The sequence below is a fragment of the Panonychus citri genome, unplaced genomic scaffold (assembly GCF_014898815.1).
Source record: "Panonychus citri isolate SS breed McGregor unplaced genomic scaffold, ASM1489881v1 Contig00126, whole genome shotgun sequence".
NCBI lineage: Eukaryota > Metazoa > Arthropoda > Arachnida > Trombidiformes > Tetranychidae > Panonychus > Panonychus citri.
The window spans coordinates 150,350-171,410 of NW_026515531.1; the positions used below are offsets into that span (position 1 = coordinate 150,350).

At 30.5% G+C, this 21,061-nt stretch overlaps 10 protein-coding genes across 10 annotated transcripts; 7 read left to right on the forward strand and 3 right to left on the reverse strand.

Moving 5' to 3' along the window:
• The first annotated feature begins 942 nt into the window (after window positions 1–942).
• LOC128390717 (uncharacterized) lies at window positions 943–1,701 on the forward strand. The gene is made up of 2 exons (XM_053350471.1): window positions 943–1,092; window positions 1,149–1,701. The coding sequence occupies exons 1-2, from the start codon at window positions 984–986 to the stop codon at window positions 1,595–1,597; spliced, it is 558 nt and encodes a 185-aa protein (XP_053206446.1). The 5' UTR covers window positions 943–983; the 3' UTR covers window positions 1,598–1,701.
• A 422-nt stretch (window positions 1,702–2,123) lies between these two features.
• Window positions 2,124–3,601, forward strand: LOC128390719 (uncharacterized). The gene is made up of 3 exons (XM_053350472.1): window positions 2,124–2,223; window positions 2,295–3,101; window positions 3,164–3,601. The coding sequence occupies exons 1-2, from the start codon at window positions 2,166–2,168 to the stop codon at window positions 2,756–2,758; spliced, it is 522 nt and encodes a 173-aa protein (XP_053206447.1). The 5' UTR covers window positions 2,124–2,165; the 3' UTR covers window positions 2,759–3,101; window positions 3,164–3,601.
• Window positions 3,602–7,355: 3,754 nt separating this feature from the next.
• On the forward strand, window positions 7,356–8,103 carry LOC128390746 (uncharacterized). Its single transcript, XM_053350499.1, has 2 exons — window positions 7,356–7,524; window positions 7,591–8,103. Exons 1-2 carry the CDS (start codon window positions 7,464–7,466, stop codon window positions 8,073–8,075), a joined length of 546 nt encoding a protein of 181 aa, XP_053206474.1. The 5' UTR covers window positions 7,356–7,463; the 3' UTR covers window positions 8,076–8,103.
• On the reverse strand, window positions 8,094–9,510 carry LOC128390750 (uncharacterized). The gene is made up of 3 exons (XM_053350501.1): window positions 9,501–9,510; window positions 8,167–9,152; window positions 8,094–8,099 (listed from the first exon to the last, which is right to left on the reverse strand). The coding sequence occupies exons 1-3, from the start codon at window positions 9,508–9,510 to the stop codon at window positions 8,094–8,096; spliced, it is 1,002 nt and encodes a 333-aa protein (XP_053206476.1).
• On the forward strand, window positions 9,275–11,405 carry LOC128390747 (uncharacterized). The gene is made up of 3 exons (XM_053350500.1): window positions 9,275–9,813; window positions 9,880–10,728; window positions 10,808–11,405. The coding sequence occupies exons 2-3, from the start codon at window positions 10,674–10,676 to the stop codon at window positions 11,272–11,274; spliced, it is 522 nt and encodes a 173-aa protein (XP_053206475.1). The 5' UTR covers window positions 9,275–9,813; window positions 9,880–10,673; the 3' UTR covers window positions 11,275–11,405.
• A 193-nt stretch (window positions 11,406–11,598) lies between these two features.
• Window positions 11,599–12,364, forward strand: LOC128390743 (uncharacterized). Its single transcript, XM_053350496.1, has 2 exons — window positions 11,599–11,748; window positions 11,835–12,364. Exons 1-2 carry the CDS (start codon window positions 11,700–11,702, stop codon window positions 12,260–12,262), a joined length of 477 nt encoding a protein of 158 aa, XP_053206471.1. The 5' UTR covers window positions 11,599–11,699; the 3' UTR covers window positions 12,263–12,364.
• A 475-nt stretch (window positions 12,365–12,839) lies between these two features.
• Window positions 12,840–13,675, reverse strand: LOC128390721 (uncharacterized). The gene is made up of 2 exons (XM_053350474.1): window positions 13,517–13,675; window positions 12,840–13,431 (listed from the first exon to the last, which is right to left on the reverse strand). The coding sequence occupies exons 1-2, from the start codon at window positions 13,563–13,565 to the stop codon at window positions 12,896–12,898; spliced, it is 585 nt and encodes a 194-aa protein (XP_053206449.1). The 5' UTR covers window positions 13,566–13,675; the 3' UTR covers window positions 12,840–12,895.
• Window positions 13,676–14,098: 423 nt separating this feature from the next.
• On the forward strand, window positions 14,099–15,025 carry LOC128390722 (uncharacterized). Its single transcript, XM_053350476.1, has 2 exons — window positions 14,099–14,246; window positions 14,332–15,025. Exons 1-2 carry the CDS (start codon window positions 14,210–14,212, stop codon window positions 14,886–14,888), a joined length of 594 nt encoding a protein of 197 aa, XP_053206451.1. The 5' UTR covers window positions 14,099–14,209; the 3' UTR covers window positions 14,889–15,025.
• Window positions 15,026–17,337: 2,312 nt separating this feature from the next.
• On the reverse strand, window positions 17,338–19,275 carry LOC128390720 (uncharacterized). Its single transcript, XM_053350473.1, has 3 exons — window positions 19,121–19,275; window positions 18,004–19,055; window positions 17,338–17,938 (listed from the first exon to the last, which is right to left on the reverse strand). Exons 2-3 carry the CDS (start codon window positions 18,053–18,055, stop codon window positions 17,403–17,405), a joined length of 588 nt encoding a protein of 195 aa, XP_053206448.1. The 5' UTR covers window positions 18,056–19,055; window positions 19,121–19,275; the 3' UTR covers window positions 17,338–17,402.
• Window positions 19,276–19,937: 662 nt separating this feature from the next.
• Window positions 19,938–20,779, forward strand: LOC128390742 (uncharacterized). Its single transcript, XM_053350495.1, has 2 exons — window positions 19,938–20,083; window positions 20,158–20,779. The coding sequence occupies exons 1-2, from the start codon at window positions 20,020–20,022 to the stop codon at window positions 20,523–20,525; spliced, it is 432 nt and encodes a 143-aa protein (XP_053206470.1). The 5' UTR covers window positions 19,938–20,019; the 3' UTR covers window positions 20,526–20,779.
• The last annotated feature ends 282 nt before the right edge of the window (window positions 20,780–21,061 follow it).

Sequence of the window (21,061 nt, forward strand, 5' to 3'; positions counted from 1 at the left end):
AAACTATTAGCCCATAGATGTGCTCAAGAGCCAATTGAGTAAATGTTTCTCATTATTAACTATTCTCATATTATTAATGTAACAAAATATCAATTAAATTGATCTTGGATGAAAAATATATTTATGTTAAGAATTGTTTCATAACAAAGTAAATGAATAATTAGATTATAACTCAGAACAATTAAGTTTATCTATGTAATATTGGAATCTTGAAAAGGTCTTTTCCAAACTGAATTTAGAAAACGAGGAAAAGATATTTATTTTCTTAATATTTTTTGGCTTCGAATTCATATTTGTCGTATTTGTGATACAAGAAAAACACCAGTCCATAGATCTGCTCGCGAGTTAACTGTTTAAAACGTAACAATTGTCAGTTAATTGCGCTGAAAATATTGCAGCATTTTCCAATCCGTCCTAATGATACCCAAAAATTATCAACTAAACAATCAATCATTTTCACATGAAAAGTAAAAATCTCATACTTACAATCAGTAAATTAATAAGTGTTGAATATCTGTGATTGAAATTATCTAATCAAGGCTACTAAATCATTAATTGTAACAATTGCCATTTACATTTGTGTACTTGATTCAGATAAAGTGATTCATTATTATACTTAATATAATCATGAAACATTTGTTTTAAATAATAGTTTTGTTTTTACTGCACCAATAGTAGGTAAATGATAACCAATTAACAGCTACACTATTAACTGTAGTTAATTGTGATCATTAATATGCAATTCTAAGGTTCTTACTGTGAATACATTGAATGTGATTCGAGAATCCAAAAGTTGCAAAGTTAATTATACAAGTACAATGCTAATTGATGAAATATCCCTAATCACTTAATAACTGTTTACCTATCTGTTAATTAATTAATTATTTATATAATAATCTTTCATATGGTTAACAGCAACTGTTAATTGTTATGACGATGAATAATTTGCTAATCAAATCTGTTACTTAATATGATTTAACTGAATGGGATTTAATTGTCATTCGCAAGTCTTTCCTGGTTATTCACGTCAAGTCATCATGTTTGCAATCAAATCAGTTTTAATTGTTTCTATTACTTTAACCCTCATTAATTGTAAGTAATCAACGGTGAAAATGAAAGTGTTGACTAATTTTCTAATTATTTATCAGGTATCGATGGGGAATATTTAATTGCTGGATCCGAATTAGAGGAAGCTCAACAATTAAGTTCATATTTGTTGAGTATCGGTCTTGATGAAGATCAAATTCAACAAATTGTTGTTCGTAAATTGTTACAAGCAAATCATAAATCTGATTCGGGAAAAGATCTCCCAATTGGTACTGGAAATCGCGATGGATCCGCTTCTCAAACAGGAACAATTAATTTCAATGTTGGGAGTTTAATCCAAGCAACAGTTAATTTAATGAAATGCTGTGCTGTAACTCGATGCTTTTCAGATACTAGATTTTGTGAAGCGATTAATTATCGTGATCAAGTTGATTTCGAGGATCAAAATCAAATTGATTCGTTACTCAATACAATCGCATTAAGAAAAACTATCCTTCATAAATGTGATCAATATCTTTCAAGTCTTAATAATACTGAACAATTAGATTGATAATACAGAAGATAATATTTATATTGTAACAATAAACTATGCAAATTAATTGTACAAGTTTACAGATTTGAAATTTGGAAATAAAGATTAACAGTTGACAAAAATTTTGGTTTGAAATTGAAACTTCATTGATTATTTGGTGCTTGAAATAGTAAGAAGACATTGAAAGATAATAATGGCAATTAATTCATAAAATCAGCTAATCGTAAAAAACTTGATCTTAATCGGTTTCGACACTTTTAATCTTATTCTTAGGTTAGACAACAATTAGCAAAACTTTTTCATTTTTTAATCATTACTCGCAAACGAGTTGACAATTCACCCTTGATCCTTCATTAATTAGCTATGATAATTTTCAATTAAATTAACCCGAAGAAATCAAACACAACACCTTTTAGTTAATTGTTGGAACTGATCATTCATTGGTTTTCAAGCTTCTAATGCAAATTATTGACATAAACTAACAAGTGTGGATTAGTTTCATCATGTGATAATCATCATGGGCACCATATAAGAGTAGAAATTGGTTGAAAAATATTATTTATCAGATTAATAAGAATAAGTCATCATGTTGATAATCAAATCGGTTTTGGTAATTGTTTTAATCACTTTAACTCTCACTGATTGTAAGTAATCAAAAGTTAATAAAGTTTACCCAACAATCTAAAATTTGACTAATTTTCTGTTTGTTTATTAGGTATCAATGGGGAATATTTAATTTCTGGATCTCAATTAAATGAAGCCTGTTCTATGAGTGCCCATTTATTGTCCAGCGGTTTAGAAGATGATCAAGTTGAAAAAATTGTCGTTCATAAATTGTTACAATTAAATCGTAAATCAAAACCCGGTAAAAAGCCATCACTTGGATATGCATATTTAGCTGGTGGTGGAAGTGGTCCAGTTGCTCAAACAGGAACAATGAATTTCAGTGTTTCAAATATAATCCAAGCTACAATATCACTAATGAATTGTCGAATCAGAGCTAACTGTCTACCAGTTACTGAAACTTGTTCATATATTAATTTCCCTGATCAAATCGATTTAGATAATCATGAACATATTAGTACTTTAACCCAACAAATTATGTTCAAGAAAATTTTTGCTCATAGATGTAACCTCAAATTACTTTCTTCACCTCTTCGAATCAATGATCAATTTTAAGACACTAAATTAGCACAATTAAATAAAATTCACATCTTTATCTCAATTCTTAAAAATGCATGATTATTCAATCTTGTCAATTTTGGAACATGTATGTACGTATGGTTGTTATAAACCAACAAAGTTGACATTTTGATAGCAACTGTTACTGAAACATTGGGCTGAATATGGAAATTAAATAAAATAATTGTTTTTGCTAAAATTTATTCGATCATTCGAGTTGATGTTCCCATCTAATTGTGGTTTTACTTGTGTTTTAATTACTGAAGATAAATCAGTATAATGTCACTTATTAGATGGATCTGCTTATCTAATACTTTGATCACTTTGTTTCTTATTGAATGTAAGTATTAATAATACATAGTTTACTTAATTAAAAGCTCTAATTAAATAATTTACGTACAGATACTGATGGGAAATATTTGGTCTCACGATCTGAATTGGATGAAGCTTGTTCAGTTAGTGTCCGTTTATTGTCCAGTGGTTGGAAGGAGGATCAAATTGAACCAATTGTCGTTCACAAGTTGTTAAAATTAAATCGACAATCGAAACCAGGTAAAAGTCTTCCCCTTGGATATAACAACTCTGATACTCGAATTCGTGCTGGATCAAATTCTCAATCAGGACCATTCAATCTCAATGTTGGAAATTTTATCAACGCAACAGTCAACCTGATGAATTGTGTCGCTTTAGCACTTAACTGTTTCCCGTTAACCAAAACTTGTCAATATTTAAATTTTCCCGATCAAGTTGATTTTGATGATGAAAAGCAAATCAACTCTATAGCCCATCAGATTAGATTGAAAAAAGATTTTGTCCATAGATGTGATCTTAAACTGCTGTCAGCTCGTCTTCGGACTAATAATCAAAATTAACATATTATATTAATATTTCGATAACAACTGTTAATTGTTGATAAATTATATTAAATATGGAAATTTACTATTATACTCTATTGAAGCCTACATTAACTTGCATATGTCAATTACGCAATACGGATGAAAATGAGATTTAATTAAATCATTATTTTTTTCAATTTTATTCATTTCGAACATTTGATTATCGTAGTTAATTTCATCGATTAATTTGCTATCTAATTGTATGTGAATCGATAAACAATAAACATGAAGAAGGCAATCGAATTGATTTACTTCTCGTCTTTGATTATATTGTTTTCCATATCGTGTGAGTAATAATCAATTTTTAATAAACTAACAGTTCTGATAATTAATATTTTTTTTTTCGATAAGATATCGATGGGAAATATTTGGTCTCACGATCTGAATTGGATGAAGCTTGTTCAATGAGTGTCCGTTTATTGTCCAGTGGTTGGAAGGAGGATCGAATTGAACCAATTTTCTTTCACAAGTTGTTACAATTTAATCGACAATCGAAACCAGGTAAAAGTCTTCCCCTTGGATATAACAACTCTGATACTCAAATTCGTGCTGGACCAAATTCTCAATCAGGACCATTCAATCTCAATGTTGGAAATTTTATCAACGCAACAATCAATCTGCTGAATTGTCTTGCGATTTCACGTGACTGTCTTCCATTGAACGAAGTTTGTGAATATATTAACTTTCCTGATCATATTGATTTTGATAATCAAGAAGAGATTAACTTTTTATCCAAACAAATAAGAGTGAAAAAAGATTTCGTTCATAGATGTAATCTTAAACTACTTTCAACTCGTCTTCGGATTACTAATCAACTTGTAAGACCAAATCTTTTAAGGCAAATTAAAGCGTTACCTAATTAAGCAATTAATGGACTTAAAGATTAATTTATTAGTTTATTATTATAAAAAAAATACAAAAAAGCCTTTTATTTATAGTGATTGACAAGATAATCAAATTCAACTACAGGTCAGTACATAAAAAATTGAACAAATTCAAAGCAATATAATTTACATATGTAGCCGTCGACTTTGAGTTTGCAATAACTTTTAATTTACTCGCGACGATGATGATAATCAATGAGATAAAGTTAACCCGAAGATATGATAATAATCAATGTCCTCTCATTCAACTGATATTATCTCTTCAAACGGTCACCCGATTAGATTTATCTTCGACTGATTATCATTGTTTGCGACGATATAAAACCACCGTCAAACTCATTTTCTCCGACTGTATTATCTTACCTAGATGGTCATCTCCAATGTAAGGTAATCTAATCCGTCACCAACAAATTAACTGAGATGCCCTTCCCTTTAGTTACATTTATAATTGAAAATGATAATCGATAACAGACATTAAGCTCATGATTGTATTGCTCTTTTCACCTCAGGTATCGGGTTTTTCAAGTTCGATATTTGAACATTTAACTTTACTGAGAGATGATTTTAGTCAACCAAACCACATGGTTGAGACAAGAGGCATCCTTTTTATGCACTTGATGGTCGAAAAAACTTGATATCAGAACTTTTTAGAGCTAAAGATAGTAGAAATTGATTTTACACTCTGGTGGAATAAATTTTGGTTGGAAAATCTCACTGATGGAGAATGCGACCAAAACCATGATCATCGTGGTCGTGATGAGGCTAAAACTTTGGTCAAATTTTTCATGTACTGACCTGTAATTGTCGCTTCTAAAGCGAAACTGTTAAATATCACGACATTTGCTTTGTTCCAAAGTTTCTCCAAGTTGAGAGATTACAAATGTCGAAGTCTCCCAGAAAAGAGACATACAATTAGCTTGTAAATTTCTATACAATTTACATAATAGTTCAAGTTACTGGTAGATTAAAATTAGAATTAGAATTAGATTAAAAAGTCTAATCAGCTAATTATTAATAACTGTCTACACTTGTTACTTATTAATATTGAATTTTTACTTAAAATTATAAGTTCTGTCGGGTATAAGTTACTTAGGATCGAGTTTTTAATTGTTATTTGAAAGCTCATAATTGTTGTGTAGATTTGATTATAACAATGATGAAGTTATTTTTGTTGATTGTTTTGGGAACTTTAACCCTCACCATTTGTAAGTTATTGCAACAATTTTAAGTAAATTGAGATATTAATTGTTAATTTTTCTATTTTATTATCAGGTATAAATGGAAAACAGATCATTTCTGGATCAGAATTGGAAAAAGCTTGTTCAATGAGTGCCCATTTAATGTCCATCGGTTTGAACGACAACCAAATTCAACAAACTATCGTTCGTAAATTGTTTCAAATTGACTGGATATCTAAACCAAAACCAGGTAAAAATCCTTCCCTTGGATACATTGATACCGATGATACCGATGATAGCGACGATAGTAGTGATAGTAGTGATGATGTTTCTCAAACTGGAACATTTAACTTCAGTGTTAGCAATTTAATCAATGTAATAATAAACCTGATGAGCAGCAATAAACGTTATCGGTGCCTTCCAGCTGATCAAATCTGTCCCTTGATTAATTTTCCTGATCAAGTTGATTTAGATGATCAAAAGCAGATAGACTCGATACTTAAGCAAGTCAAAATTATGAAAATGTTTGTCCATAGATGTGGTCGCAAGTTGACCGATCGAAATCATCATCATGCTATTAATAACTGATATTCATAAACTATTTTCTAAAATTGGCAATCTTATTGATAATATTCCAATCATTCTCATGTTTGTCAATTTATTGTATATCAATTCAAAAATATCAATTAAAATAATGCAACACAGCTCTAAAAACTTTCTCATATCAAGTTGAAAACCTTCACATGGATAATAAACATCAGAACGAATTACGTTCTAATCGTCGCATCGTCTCATCGTAATCTTATCTTTTCATTGTTCGTCGTTTATGTTTGAGCTAAAAAATTCTACAAGCTATTCATGGGCTACTAGTAAGCTCATTAACTAATAATAATTTCGCAATTTTACGAGATACGCCACAATAACGTTTAATTTTTTTGTAATGATTCAATAAACGCGGATTTTTAGCTTATTGAGGCGCAATACAATCATGTTAATGTTCAAGGTATTGTAGTGATGGTTTTGTTGGGACACCAAACAATTTAAACTTCTTATTTTGATTATATTTTCCTCCGATAATCTGAGGAAAGGTTTGAGAATAATATTTCAACTCATGACAGCTCAGACGTTTTGAACATATTTGGATCACGAAAATTTCGCGACAAAATTTGATGACAGACTCATACTTAGTAATTGAAACTTTCAAATTGGAAATTTTGACAAATCCTTTTCGTTTTTATCTCTATGGTTGATAAATCAATACAGCAGAATTCGTACAGAATCTTTCCTGTCTATTCAGAAGTATTTCTTTTAAATATCTCTGTTCTATCGTAATCCATTCTTAGAAATTGATAATTTTCCGAAACTCAAACTTTTCTTCCAAAGTGTTAATTAGTCGCATTAAACTGTTCGCATTTAAGCAATTCAATGAGACCATTTTCCATATTCATCACTTGAACTAACAAGAATTAAATACTCGACTGTTCGCATGTAACAAATATAATTTTGCATTAAAGTTGTTTCATTTCGTAATTGTTGATTGTTTATGCATTATATTTAACATGGAAATTTATTGCCTCACTCAGTTGGCATAGAATATTAATTTGCAAATGTCAATTACACAAGTGGAATGGGAATTTATTTACATCATTGATTTGCCTTAATGCTATTCATTTTAATAATTCAATTATCGTAGTTAATTTCGTCGTCTAATAGTTGACTGTGGGTGAATCGATAAACAATAAACATGAAGAAGGCGATCGAATTGATTTACTTCTCGTCTTTGATTACATTGTTTTCCATGTCGTGTGAGTAATAATCAATTTCTAATAAACTAACAGTTCTAATAATTAATATTTTTGTTTTTCGATCAGATATCGATATGAAATATTTGGTCTCACGATCTGAATTGGATGAAGTTTGTTCAATGAGTGTCCGTTTATTGTCCAGTGGTTGGAAGGAGGATCAAATCGAACCAATTTTCTTTCACAAGTTGTTACAATTTAATCGACAATCGAAACCAGGTAAAAGTCTTCCTCTTGGATACTTACCCTCTGATATACGAACTCGTGCTGGACCAAATTCTCAATCAGGATCATTCAACCTCAATGTTGGAAATTTTATCAACGCAACAGTCAACCTGATGGAATGCATATCTATAGGGAAGCGAAGGAGGAAGCGAGGAGCTTGCTTGCCATTAACTGACCCATGTCCAGTCATAAATTTTCCCGATGAGGTTGATTTTGATGATGAAAAGCAAATTAATTCGCTAACCCAACAAATTAGATTGAAAAAAGATTTTTTCCATAAATGTGATCCCGAACTACTTTCAGCTCCTCTTCAAATCAATCAATCGTAACAAAATAAAGATCTTTCATCATTTCTAAGCCGTTTTCTTCATCGTTTTCATCTCTATGTTTATCTTTGTCTTTATCTCCTTCCTCATCTACAGCTTTCTCTTGGTCTTCTACTGGATCTTTAATTTGGTCTTTTTCTTGTTCTTTTTCTTGATTTTCATCTATCTCTTCATCAGTTTGAAATATGAATCGATTTTTACGTTTTTTAGCTGTACTTCCACCGGAAGATGATCTTTTGACTGCAGAGTTTCTTTTTTTACCGACCCATACGTTGAACCAAACGAATAGGTGATTTATTTGCATCATAGCAAATGATAAGATCCACATTACCGATGTCAAGTCCGGTAAGATCGCTACACAAGTAGTGACTAATATATTGTATTCACCTTCGCGAAAACGACTTAGTACCTCCAATTGTTGTTTCTGAGAGAAACCTCGTTTCTTGGCGCTGCTTTGGCCCACGAACTGGACTGGTCTTAGTTGTGAATGTTGCCTTAACAGAGATGTGATCTCTTCTACACTGGCACGGAATTGGGTGAAAACCATAACCTTTGTATCAGATCCTTCGGTGGCAAAATGATTCAGTACAATTTCTTGAAGTTTGACCAGCTTTGGATGTCCAGGTACAGAATGGACAGTATCACATTCGAGCTCACCATTGAAAGTAACATTACCATCAGGTTCAAATTTCTTCTTCAAATCATCTAATATCTCTTGGAGAACAGTATTTTTCTTCAAGATATTACCCAAATTGAAACCTTTTTTACCTCCGCCTTTGGGACTTTCTTCAGTTCTAGTACCTTTCACATGCTTGTAAAAAGATCTCAGTCCATAATTTTTAAGTAAATCGAGAGCATAGACAAGACTGGAAGTTATCGCGAAAGTAAAACGAACTGAATTCAATAGACCAACCGGAATATCATGTTGACCAGCCTCATAGGTTTTCTTTTGCATCAACAGGTAATATGATGATAAACGATTTAGATCATAACTTCCGATGGCTTTACGTTTAACCAAAGTTTTCAAATTTTCTTCAATAATTGAAAGTAAACGATCACGATAATATGTAAGCTCTTCGTCTAATTGAACGACAATTGTTAGAATTTGCCGAAAAGTATTCTAGTTCTAGAAAGAAATTCTAGTAAAAGGATTGATGCTCGTCAGGGTGAAGGTAATTTTGCTTGCGATTTTTTATCCTTGGTTTATATTTTTCTTTGCTTAATATTGATTAAACTTTTATTAATAATTACTTACCAACTTGCGATTGATTCAATTGTGATTATCTTTAGATTTGCATTTTGTTTACCTGATGAAGACTAGTAGTGACTCTTCCTATTCACATTTATTCATTCCTCAGAAATTCGTTGAGCCTTTAATTAAGCTAAAAATAAAGGGAACGGATTGTTGTGATGTTACTCAAAAAATACCATTATTCATGTGGACGAAAAATCATCGAAATATCATTTTGATAAATATGTAAATTTGAATGCTAAATGATTGATATGTATGTAAACAGTTGCAACAGATTCATTTGAAAGTTTGAAGGTGCAAAGACTTAGATCATTGTACCAACTACATTTCAGCAAAAGGTGATTAATTTTTTTCATTAGATTGATGGTGTTGGTGTTTCTATCTAATTCTGGAGTTGCTTGTGTTTTAATTACTGAAGATAAATCAGTATGATATCGCTAATCAGGTGGGTCTTTTTCTTTACTTTGGTCACTTTGTTTTGCATTAAGTGTAAGTAATAATAAAAAATCCACTAAATTAAAAACTCTAATTAGCTAATTTATGTTTGATTTGCAGATATCGATGGGAAATATTTGGTCTCACGATCTGAATTGGATGAAGCTTGTTCAGTTAGTGTCCATTTATTGTCCAGTGGTTGGAAGGAGGATCAAATTGAACCAATTTTCTTTCACAAGTTGTTACAATTTAATCGACAATCGAAAAAAGGTAAAAGTCTTCCCCTTGGATACTTACACTCTGATATACGAACTCGTGCTGGACCAAATTCTCAATCAGGACCATTCAATCTCAATGTTGGAAATTTTATCAACGCAACAATCAACCTAATTAATTGTACATTGTCTGGAAAACGGACTTGTCTTCCATTATCCGACCCATGTCCAATCATAAATTTTCCCGATCAAGTTGATTTTGATAATCAAAAGCAAATTAATTCGTTAGTTAAACAAATAAGATTGAAAAAAGATTTAGTCCATAAATGTGATCTTAAACTACTTTCCTCACCTCTGCGTATCTACAACCAATACTAAAAGATGATTCAATCAAAAGCCATTGCGACGTAGATGATAAAGATATCCAAACTTTTACAATCTCCAAATTTAATTGTTATCTCCAACTATTAATTTATTCTTTAATTATTTAAATAATATGATATCTTTTACATATCAACATTTGTAGATTTCAAATGAATCATTGGAAATGATCAATATGAATTATTCAATATGTGACTTGTGTTATATGTATAATATACATACAATGTATACAATAAGTTATGATCCAACCGAATTGGGTTCAATCGTAACCACAGATTATCACTAACAAGTTTGTAAGTTGACAATTTAAATTAAACTATGCTCCAAATCAACAGAGTTTTAATTGTTTTTTATTTTTCAACTCTCACTAACTGTAAGTGTTCACAATCAAAAGTAACAATTTAATATCAATAATTATTATAAATGTCTGTTGATTTTTTCATTTTCATTAGGTATCAATGGGGAATATTTAATTGCTGGATCCGAATTAGATGAAGCCTGTTCAATGAGTGCCCATTTAATGTCCAGCGGTTTAGAAGATGATCAAGTTGAAAAAATTGTCGTTCATAAATTGTTACAATTAAATCGTAAATCAAAACCCGGTATAAAGCCATCTCTTGGATATGCATATTTAGCTCTTGGTGGAAGTGGTCCAGTTAATCAAACGGGAACATTTAATATCAACTTTTCAAATATAATTCAAGCAACAATATCATTGATGAATTGTTTCCGACAATATGATTGCCTTGAAGTAACTGAAGTTTGTCCATTGGTCTATTTTCCCGATCAGATAGATCTAGATGACCAAGAGCAGCTCGATTCATTAAGGGAACAAATTCTGATGAAAAAAGAGATCGCTCATCGATGTCCATTCAGGTCAAACAACCGATTGATTGACTCAGTCCAAAAAGACAATTAAAGTCACTTGCCTATTGATTGATTACATTCACCTTACTTTTAATTGTCATTATACTTTCTATTACTTTAATCATTGTCCACGAACATTAAACAATCAAATTATTAATAATAATCTAATTTCGTTATCATATCAATAAGTGTGACAATTAACAGATTTATCTTTTAAAATAAACGATTTGATGAAAAAAAAATTAGCATAACAATTGATCAGATGAAAAAAAAGTTAATTGTGATTAAATTATGATGATCACTTTCAGCCATATGCAATGAATTAGTTTAACAAACGTTTAGATGAGTTAATTGTTGATTAATTAACGATTATATGCAAATATAAATCATATATATTGGGTTCTAGTTGTTGATAATCGTCCATTAGTAATATAACATTGATAGAAAGAGTTAAATCGCCAACAAATCAAATTAATCATGAAGTCGATTTTAATTGTTGCATTGACTTTTGCTTATCTAACTGCATGTAAGTAATAACAATTTGATTATAAAACTATTCTCATGATACTTTTGATTTGATTGAAATTATTTTCACTCTCGTATATTATTAAGGTGTTTATGGTTCATCAGTTGTCTCTGGGTCGCAATTAAAGAAAGCTTGTTACACTGCAGCTCACTTGTTGACCGCTGGTCAGAGTGCTGGTAAAGTTAAAAAAATTGTGTCCAAACAATTACAACAATTGGTTGATATGAATGGACAGAAAATTAAGAAACCAGGTAAACCATCATTGGGATACGCATCAAGTGATCCATCAACACACTCTCACACCGTCAATCAACAAGGCGCATTCAATACAAGTTGGACAGATCTAATCGTCATCGACTTAAACGTTGGAAAGTTAAGGTCAAGTTCTAAGTGCCCTTCGTTAGCTGATATATGTTCAGCAACCACCTTCCCTGATCACGTTGATTTATCCGACGAAAAACAATTTAAGTCATTTGCTGAAAGTTTCCAATCTTATTTAAATAATAATTGTTGAAACATTTCGTTCATCTAGTTGTATCTCTTTTGGATTATTAGGTTGGACCACGAAGAGTTTGATATTAAATTTGAATAGTAACTCTTAATTCAGTTTCAATACCTAAATTATTATTCCTCGAAATATTGATTATTATTTAAAACGAACTAATTTATCGAACTTTAATCGAATAAAAATTCAATTGGTTCTCATGAATTAACTGACCATTAGTTTATAGCCCTGGTCAATGTATCAAGTAAACTTTTCGCCAAGGGAAACAACCCTTTAAGCTGATTTGTCGCTTAACTAAGGGCAATTTTTTCGCAAACAAAATCTTATGCTTAATTCAAGCACTTAGATCAATTTGAACCTGATAAAAATTCGCTTACATTGTTCTAAAATCATGTTCCCTCATTTTTGGAACTGTGCTGAAACACGATACTTTTGTTCAATCAATTCTATTAATAAGATATAAAAAGTGTATCAATAGTTTCATGAGATTGATTTGATTAGATAGTCAATCTTTGGTCAACTCACATTGAGAAATCATTTAGATAAAATAATTGAAAGTTTGCATCATTTTTTTGTAACTATTACTATAAGTTAATCCATTTTATTTGTTAATTAGTGTTGCTGTTGCAAAAAGATTACAATTTATGAAGAATCACAATCGATTAGTGAGCCTTGTAATTGGAAAAGCTGATCGATAATTGATACCATTTGTTGCTGGTCAAGAAGATCAACTTTTTCAGGTAAAACGATTGCAGAGCAAAGTGATTGACTGGGAAGACAACGAGCCTTTAACTTTCTGCTAAAGGCATTGATCAGCACGTAAATTAAATCAGAAACGTTAAAGTTAAATGTTCCAGTCTGTGTAGTTCCTGCAGTATCGGTAGGTGAAGCATCATTACGTTCACCTGAATGTGTAGTTGATCCCATGTATGGACCCATTCGTAAGGATCGTTTACCATAACGAGCCATTGGATGAGACTTAGTTGCACCCGCATAACGGACGATCGGGACTTTCTTCAAGGGTCCAGTAAGTCCCAATATCTGGTGTAGTTGAGCATCTAAAATTTTGGCGATATCGTCTCGATTTTTTCCATCGGCTGTCAAATTTTGAGCTAATTCACAAACTTCATTCAATTTTGATCCAGAGATTACCAATGAAACTGGTCCACCAACAGAATCTAAAAAAAAAGTTACCAAAGTAAATAAAAAAAATTCATCAATCCAACGAATCGATCATTTCAATTGAAATCCATATCTACTTACAGTCGATAAAACCAATAACAATAACTAAGGTAAAGATGATTGAATTCATGATTGAACACTGATTTAGTTCTCGGTGAGTGTTAATAAGTTAATTGAATTATGCTAAAATCGAAGTGAAAAGATTGTATTTATATTCAAATAAATCAGAGATAAAATCTGAGCTTTCTACTGATTTTCTCTTCATTGTTGCTAACCAAAATGAAGTCTCGTAATTATTGTCAAATTGTCAACAGCTTTTGATTAAAATTAACATTTTCAATCGCGTTAAGGTTAATAAACTAACTGTTAATTGAATAAATGGATAGCACCTTTTGTATATTAATAACATAACAGTTAGTAGTCACGGTGAAACATTGGAATTATAATAAATCAACCAATGAATCAAACTAACATTAATAAACATTAAGAGTTTCGTTTAATTTCCCGTTAATTACGAGGAAATTAGTACTTGAATCAACTTGTATCTGTTGATAGATTGCTGAAGGTCATAAATGTGTCCATTTTCATAAGCATTATGTTAATATGGTAGTAATTAAGATTGAATGTATTCATAAGAACTGTTGCTTAATTAATTCTAGGAATAGATTAAAAATCATGAAACAAAAGATTTACTTTTAATTGATTTATTTAACTGTCTCTAATTGTTGTTATGCCATTAATCAGATAAGTAGTGAACAATCAAGGCTGAAGACAATGATTAGACTAATCACTTTCTTTGGGTTATTATCCGGTGAGTAAATTGTTTCTTAATTGTGCTCGATTATCATTTCTATTGTAAATTAATTGAATGAATTGATTATGATTCGGACTTGCAGTTTGTTTTGCCCTTAGTTTACCTCGAGAGTTTCTTGGTCGAATATGTGAAATTGTTCAAAAGGCCGAGAGATTGGGATTAAGCCGAGAAACGGTAAATCAAATGGCGATTGAGGATTTTGAGCAATTCATTGGTTATGGATTAAGTTCTAAATTACAAAGAGATTCAAGTAAGAGAGATCTCACAAACAATGGTACTTGGCCTGGTTTCCAACAAAAAGATCTTGTCTTAGGCTTACTCAACCTAATCCTTGATCTATTAGGAACTTTAATATCAGTCATTTTTAAAAATGTGATATTGATCCAAGAGAATGTCCAATTCCCTAACCTCTTTAATATCTCTGATATTTTGACCACCGCTGGTCAACAGGTTTCATCAGCTTTAGATCCAATATCATGTTCACAATTTGATTTCCCTGAAAAAATTGATCCAACAAACGAAACTGATGTCCGACAAGGGATAACTCAACTGATCCAAAGTGGCCTTAAATTACAAGGAGAAAAGCTGAAACAGCTCGAAAATACATTTACCGATATCCAAGAGAAATTGTTCCCTTAATAAATTAAAAAAGTACGAGATTAGCTAAAATATTACCATACTATCGACTGATTTATCATAATTGTAATATCAAAATTTTGATCATTAAATAGATGAAAACTTAATTACGCGAGTTTGCAACCCACACAACCACATAAAAATTCCCGAATAAATCAATTTTTTTCAATTCTTTTTGAATGAATTTCGTAGATTATCAATTCATTTGGTCAGCTTCTCGAAACAATTAGTCAACTAACTCAATATTACATGAAGATGAATTAAATGAAAAATTACCCAAAATTCAACAGTGATTACGGCAAAAATTAAAACAATTTTCAATATGGAATACAATATGGAAAAAAATTTAATCATGTTTACTAAAATATTTTGAGATGAAACAATCAAATTGTGATTTGAAACCATTTTTTTGTAATTGTCTTCTCAATGAGAAAGCTACTTGACTAATTGTTCCGAGAAGTTGACCAAACTAATTGATAATCTGCGAAACTCATTGAAAAAGAAATGAAAAAAATTCTCCCATCTATCAGGTTGACTAAATCAATTGGGAACTCGACTATACCTCTTGGTAACTCGGTGAAAGTTACTGAGAAATTCTGTAATTCATCTTCATGTAATATTGAGCTACAAGAGAATAAAGAAAAAATAACAATAATTATGTTTACCATTTCGAAGCTATTCGAAAACAAACGTTCGGAGTTCTTTCTTGCTCACCCTGTACTTGTAGAGATGTTAATGTGATTTTAATTATACAAATTTACTAATAATTAAAAGGTTCTGTTAAAAAGTAACAATTTAAATGAACAAAAAGTTTCAACAATTATCCAGAAAATTCAATAGTAATTGATTAATGTATTATGTGGTACTAGTTATGTTAATTGTGATTTTAATTATACACAATTATCAATTGTCCATTTACATAAACAGTGTTCAACACACATGTCGAGATGTCTGTCATATTAATTAGTCAAATTATGGTTCGTATTTGATTACGCTATCGAAGACAAAGAAAATTAAATCATGAAGACGATTAACACTTTCATCTGATTATTATTATCATATACAATTTAAATTTTAAATTGTCTCTTCATTTCTCGTAATTATCTTTTCTTTTTTTTATGTAAATCAAATCATCTTGCGAATTTACAACTTGATTTGTAAATCAACGAGAATTTCTCATTAGAATACAGGGTGTAAAATAAAATGAATTTGCCTTTTTTTCCTGTGGCTTAAACACCAGTTGATTTGGTGCCCAGTTAATTAAGAAACAATTAGAGTTAATTAGTCTCTACTAGCATTTTTATTTTCTACCCTGTATGTGAATATATGAAATGAATTTGTGTTGTTAATTTACCAAATTAAAGATTCATTAAAACTGCTGTTTAATTGGTTGGTTTCAACTTTTCTCAAATAAAAACACTAAATTTCACATTTAATTCATTGTCAGACTTAACTAATTGTTATTAAATGATTTACAATCAGATAAAGAGTAAACAATCAAAGTTTGTGGTTATTGAAGTTACAAGCACGTTACACTATGAAGACAATAATTAAATTAACCACTTTCTTCGGACTATTATCAGGTAATCATTTAAATTGATCGTAATTATCTTTTCTTTTTTTTTCAATCAATTGTGTTTCGTATTCACAGTTTGTTTTGGACTAAGTTTACCTCGAGAGTTTTTCCTTCGAGTATGTGAAACTACTCAAACTGCCAAGGAATTGGGATTAAGTCCTGAAAAGATCAACCAATTGGTGTTTAATGATTTAGAGGATTTCACTAATAAATTTGGATAAACCTTTGGATTACAAAGAAACTTATTGATCCCCTTTACAAACAATGGAAATCGTTTTTTAGTTGATCTTATTGTGGGCTTACTTGGACCTCTTTTACCCTTACTTTTACCCATAGTTTCATCCATAGTTTTACCTATTATTCAACTGTTGCTCTCGATATTGTTAAATGCCAAAGAGGGGATCACCTCGATTTCGGAAAATGATCAATTTCCTGAAGGTTATCCTGATCTCTTTAAACCAAATATCTATGATATCTTGACCACCGCTGGACAACAAGTTGTTAATATTGATAATAATACATGAGATTTAGATCCAATATCATGTTCACAATTTGATTTCCCTGAAAAAATTGATCCAACAAACGAAACTGATGTCCGACAAGGATAACTCAACTGATCCAAAGTGGCCTTAAATTACAAGGAGAAAAGCTGAAACAGCTCGAAAATACAGTCACCACTATTCAAGAAAAACTATTTTCGCAACAAAACACAATCAGGTAAATGTCCAACCCTTCAGAAAAATACAAACCTGATAATCTATTGGTTTATCCTTCGATGAATTATTAATAAATAAAAAGATGAAGAGTCAATCAATAAGTTTTTCTTTTAACAATTGATAAAATATTTCATCAAGATTAGATGATTAATTTTCGCTTCAACTATTAATAAGTTAATCCATTTTATTTGTCAATTAGTTTTGCTGTTGCAAAAAGATTACAATTTATGAAGAATCACAATCGATTAGTGAGCCTTGTAATTGGAAAAGCTGATCGATAATTGATACCATTTGTTGCTGGTCGAGAAGATCAACTTTTTCAGGTAAAACGATTGCAGAGCAAAGTGATTGACTGGGAAGACAACGAGCCTTTAACTTTCTGCTAAAGGCATTGATCAACAGGTAAATAAAGTCAGAAATGTTCACGTTAAATGTTCCAGTTTGTGTAGTTCCATCAGTATCTGCAGGTGAAGCATCATTACGTTCACCTGAATGTGTAGTTGATCCCATGTATGGACCACGTCGTAAGGATCGTTTACCATAACGAGCCATTGGGTTGGATTTATTTAGGCGCACATAACGGACGATTGGTGTTTTCCTCAAGAGTCCAGTAAGTCCCAATATCTGGTGTAGTTGAGCATCTATAATTTTGGCGATATCGTCTCGATTTGCACCATCAGCTGTCAAGTTTTGAGCCAATGTACAAACTTCATTCAATTTAGATCCAGAGATTACCAATGAAACGGGTCCACCAACAGAGTCTAAAAACAATCAATAAAAACAATCAATTAATCAAGACTAAAATCCAACCAATTATTATACTCACAGTCAATAGAACCGATAATAAAAATTACCAGGGTAAATATGAGTGAATTCATGATTAACAATTAAAGAGGTATTCAAGTTGATACTGTTTCAAAATAAAATCATTCTCAATGCAAGTGAATCTATTTATATATCAATCAATTTAGTTAACTTAATCTGGATGGTAAAATTAGACCACAGATTAATCGTTGTTAATTGTTAATCGTAATTAGTTGTAGGCAGTTTAACATTTGTGTATTTGCTTAACATTTAAATTTGATTATGATAAAAGTATAATTAATGATTGAGAAATGTATTTACATAAATGTTATCAATATTTATAAGTTGATTTTGTACCTTTCAAATCCTATCGATGATTATTATTGAGATAATTTATCGCCATGGTTATGATTAAAATATACTAACTGATTAAATTAAAGTTTAATTTAAATACTGGATTAACCTATTAAGACAAATTTATTAATACAATTTTCAATTTTTATTTCGTAATCTTGTTACTCTCCCTTATTGAGACAGTAAATAATTACGATGAATCACAATTGATTAATGAGTTCTGTAATTGAACGAACTGATCGATAATTGATAAAATTTGTTCTTGATCAAGTAGATCAATTGTCTCAGGTAAAACAATTGAAGAGCAAAGTGATTGACTGGGAAGACATCGTTTCTTGGCCTTTAAACTCAAGGCATCGATTACAATGTAGATCAAATCAGAAACGTTGAAATTAAATGTTCCAGTTTGTGTAACTGCTCCAGCCGATGCATCTTCTGCATCGGTATTACCTTCCCCTGAATGTGTACCTGATCCAATGTAAGTTTCATCACCTCGTTTATAACGAAGCATCGGATGTGACTTGATTCGACCTGTGTAACGGACGATTGGAAATTTCTTCAAAGATCCAGTTAATCCCAATATCTTATGTAACTGACGATCCAAAGTTTTGGAAATATCATCTCGAGATAATCCATTGATTGTCAAATTTTGGGCTAAATTACAAACTTCATTCATTTCAGCTCCAGAAATAACAAATGTTATTGGTCCACCAACAGTGTCTAAAAACAATCAATAAAAACAATCAATTAATCAAGACTAAAATCCAACCAATGATCATACTCACAGTCAATGGAACCGATAATAACGATTACCAGAGTAAAGATTAGTGAATTCATGATTAACAATTAAAGGTATTCAAGTTGATACTGTTTCAAAATAAAATCCTGCTCAATACAAGTGAATCTATTTATATATCAACCAATTTAGTTAACTTAATTTGGATTGTAAAATTGGACCACAGATTAATCGTTGTTAATTGTAAATCGCAATTAGTTGTAGGCAGTTTAACTTTTGTGTATTTGCTTAAATTTAAATTTGATTATGATAAAATTATAATTAATTACTGAATTTACATCATCGTTATCAATATTTATAAGTTGATTTTTTATCTTTCAAATCCTAGCGATGATTATTATTGGGATAATTTATCGCCATGATTATGATTTTTGTTAATTGTAATTAATTGTCCGGTTTTGTTAATTGTGGTTTTTGATTGTAATGATTAGATTAACTTTGTTGTTTAATCATCATTGAGATATTTTATCAATGATTCAACTAGACTTTAATCAGTTGAATCAATAGTTTACAGGAAGTAAATTGTGACTAGACCTTTGAATGATTAACTAAAGTAGTCAATGAATTTTTAATCATTCACAATAATTGTTGAAAAATCGTCAGTATCAATTGTTGATTAACCCTGATTACAATTAAAATCACCTTTAGGATTGAGTTGATTAACCTTAATGAAAATAATAAATTGCTATTCATGATTTTCACATATGGAAAGTTAAACAAGTTGTATTGTTTTTAGCATTAATTAATTGTGAATTATTAATAATGTATTTAATTATGTTAACACAATTAACTTGATAATTGCACAAGTTTTGTTAATATTTTGATTGTAACGAAACTTTAATTACAATTTAGATTTAGTTTGAACGTAATAATCAGCGAGTGAAAAAAATGGATTCATCAATGTTTTCAATTTCTCTGATGATTTTCATCAATATTATCGTAACAATTAAAGGTAAAATCAATTAATCGATAACAATAAATAAAATATCAACAATTAACAATTTAATTAAACATTTAAATCAACAGGTAATCCAGTCTCTCAAGTTTCACCTATTGTAACAATTAAGGGAATTACGTTACAAGATTTTTGCTTTCGAGCGGAAAAATTATCCTCAATGGGTCTTAACGAGACGGAAATTAATTCACAATTGATCAGTGAATTGGAACAATTAATTAAACGTGAGAATCCTGATGTTAATCTAAAAGCGATAACGATGACTGGATTTATCAATATGATATTTTCCGATCTATTGAATTTCATCATGTCCACAAATCGACGACAGGCAATTGAAAATAATCAAACCAACAAATTGTCAAACGAATGTCCATCTTTCTGTTCAATCATTGAATTTCCCGAGAAAGTTAATTTGACCTCAGGAAAGGAATCAGGATAACTTATGATTCTTCAGCATTTCTTCAAAGTTTAATCTGCCATGGGATCAATTTATCGCCGATAATCAAGCCAAGCTATGCAAATATAACTGTCAACAATTCTGGTTAATCATCGTCAACAACGTATCATTACCGTTTTAAATTGTCAGTCAATCCAATCAACAATGTGTCAGAATTAAAATTAATCACTTTTTGTTTTGTTTTAGTTTTTAATAGAATCCAAATAAAACCTTGACAAGTACAATGATTGAACATACAGCTCGTGTTTATGGAAGTGTATTTTTTTTTGTCTAACAATTTGATTAAATACAATTCAATTTGAAAACATAGTGTGTCATAGTATTGATTCACATGAGATCAAATTGATTCACGATTAAGTTAATTGTTGATGAAATAAACAGCCAATTAAAGGGTTGTAAACAAGAAAAGTTTCCGTTTTGCCCTCTGGTGGGTTAGCTTGTTTTTTTCTCGTTCTTGTTGTTATATAAAACGAAAAGACTTTACAATTAATTTTAATTTAGATAATTTCAATCACCTT

Coding starts and splice junctions, on each gene's coding strand:
- LOC128390722 (XM_053350476.1), top strand. CDS start 14,210: ATGATTAGACTAATCACTTTCTTTGGGTTATTATCCG. Junction 14,247..14,331: donor TTTCTTTGGGTTATTATCCG/GTGAGTAAATTG, acceptor TCGGACTTGCAG/TTTGTTTTGCCCTTAGTTTA.
- LOC128390747 (XM_053350500.1), top strand. CDS start 10,674: ATGCTCCAAATCAACAGAGTTTTAATTGTTTTTTATTTTTCAACTCTC. Junction 10,729..10,807: donor TTTTTCAACTCTCACTAACT/GTAAGTGTTCAC, acceptor CATTTTCATTAG/GTATCAATGGGGAATATTTA.
- LOC128390720 (XM_053350473.1), bottom strand. CDS start 18,055: ATGAATTCACTCATATTTACCCTGGTAATTTTTATTATCGGTTCTATT. Junction 17,939..18,003: donor TATTATCGGTTCTATTGACT/GTGAGTATAATA, acceptor GATTGTTTTTAG/ACTCTGTTGGTGGACCCGTT.
- LOC128390743 (XM_053350496.1), top strand. CDS start 11,700: ATGAAGTCGATTTTAATTGTTGCATTGACTTTTGCTTATCTAACTGCA. Junction 11,749..11,834: donor TTTTGCTTATCTAACTGCAT/GTAAGTAATAAC, acceptor TATATTATTAAG/GTGTTTATGGTTCATCAGTT.
- LOC128390719 (XM_053350472.1), top strand. CDS start 2,166: ATGTTGATAATCAAATCGGTTTTGGTAATTGTTTTAATCACTTTAACT. Junction 2,224..2,294: donor CACTTTAACTCTCACTGATT/GTAAGTAATCAA, acceptor TTTGTTTATTAG/GTATCAATGGGGAATATTTA.
- LOC128390742 (XM_053350495.1), top strand. CDS start 20,020: ATGGATTCATCAATGTTTTCAATTTCTCTGATGATTTTCATCAATATT. Junction 20,084..20,157: donor TATTATCGTAACAATTAAAG/GTAAAATCAATT, acceptor TTAAATCAACAG/GTAATCCAGTCTCTCAAGTT.
- LOC128390717 (XM_053350471.1), top strand. CDS start 984: ATGGGATTTAATTGTCATTCGCAAGTCTTTCCTGGTTATTCACGTCAA. Junction 1,093..1,148: donor TACTTTAACCCTCATTAATT/GTAAGTAATCAA, acceptor ATTATTTATCAG/GTATCGATGGGGAATATTTA.
- LOC128390721 (XM_053350474.1), bottom strand. CDS start 13,565: ATGAATTCAATCATCTTTACCTTAGTTATTGTTATTGGTTTTATCGAC. Junction 13,432..13,516: donor TGTTATTGGTTTTATCGACT/GTAAGTAGATAT, acceptor CTTTTTTTTTAG/ATTCTGTTGGTGGACCAGTT.
- LOC128390746 (XM_053350499.1), top strand. CDS start 7,464: ATGAAGAAGGCGATCGAATTGATTTACTTCTCGTCTTTGATTACATTG. Junction 7,525..7,590: donor TACATTGTTTTCCATGTCGT/GTGAGTAATAAT, acceptor TTTTTCGATCAG/ATATCGATATGAAATATTTG.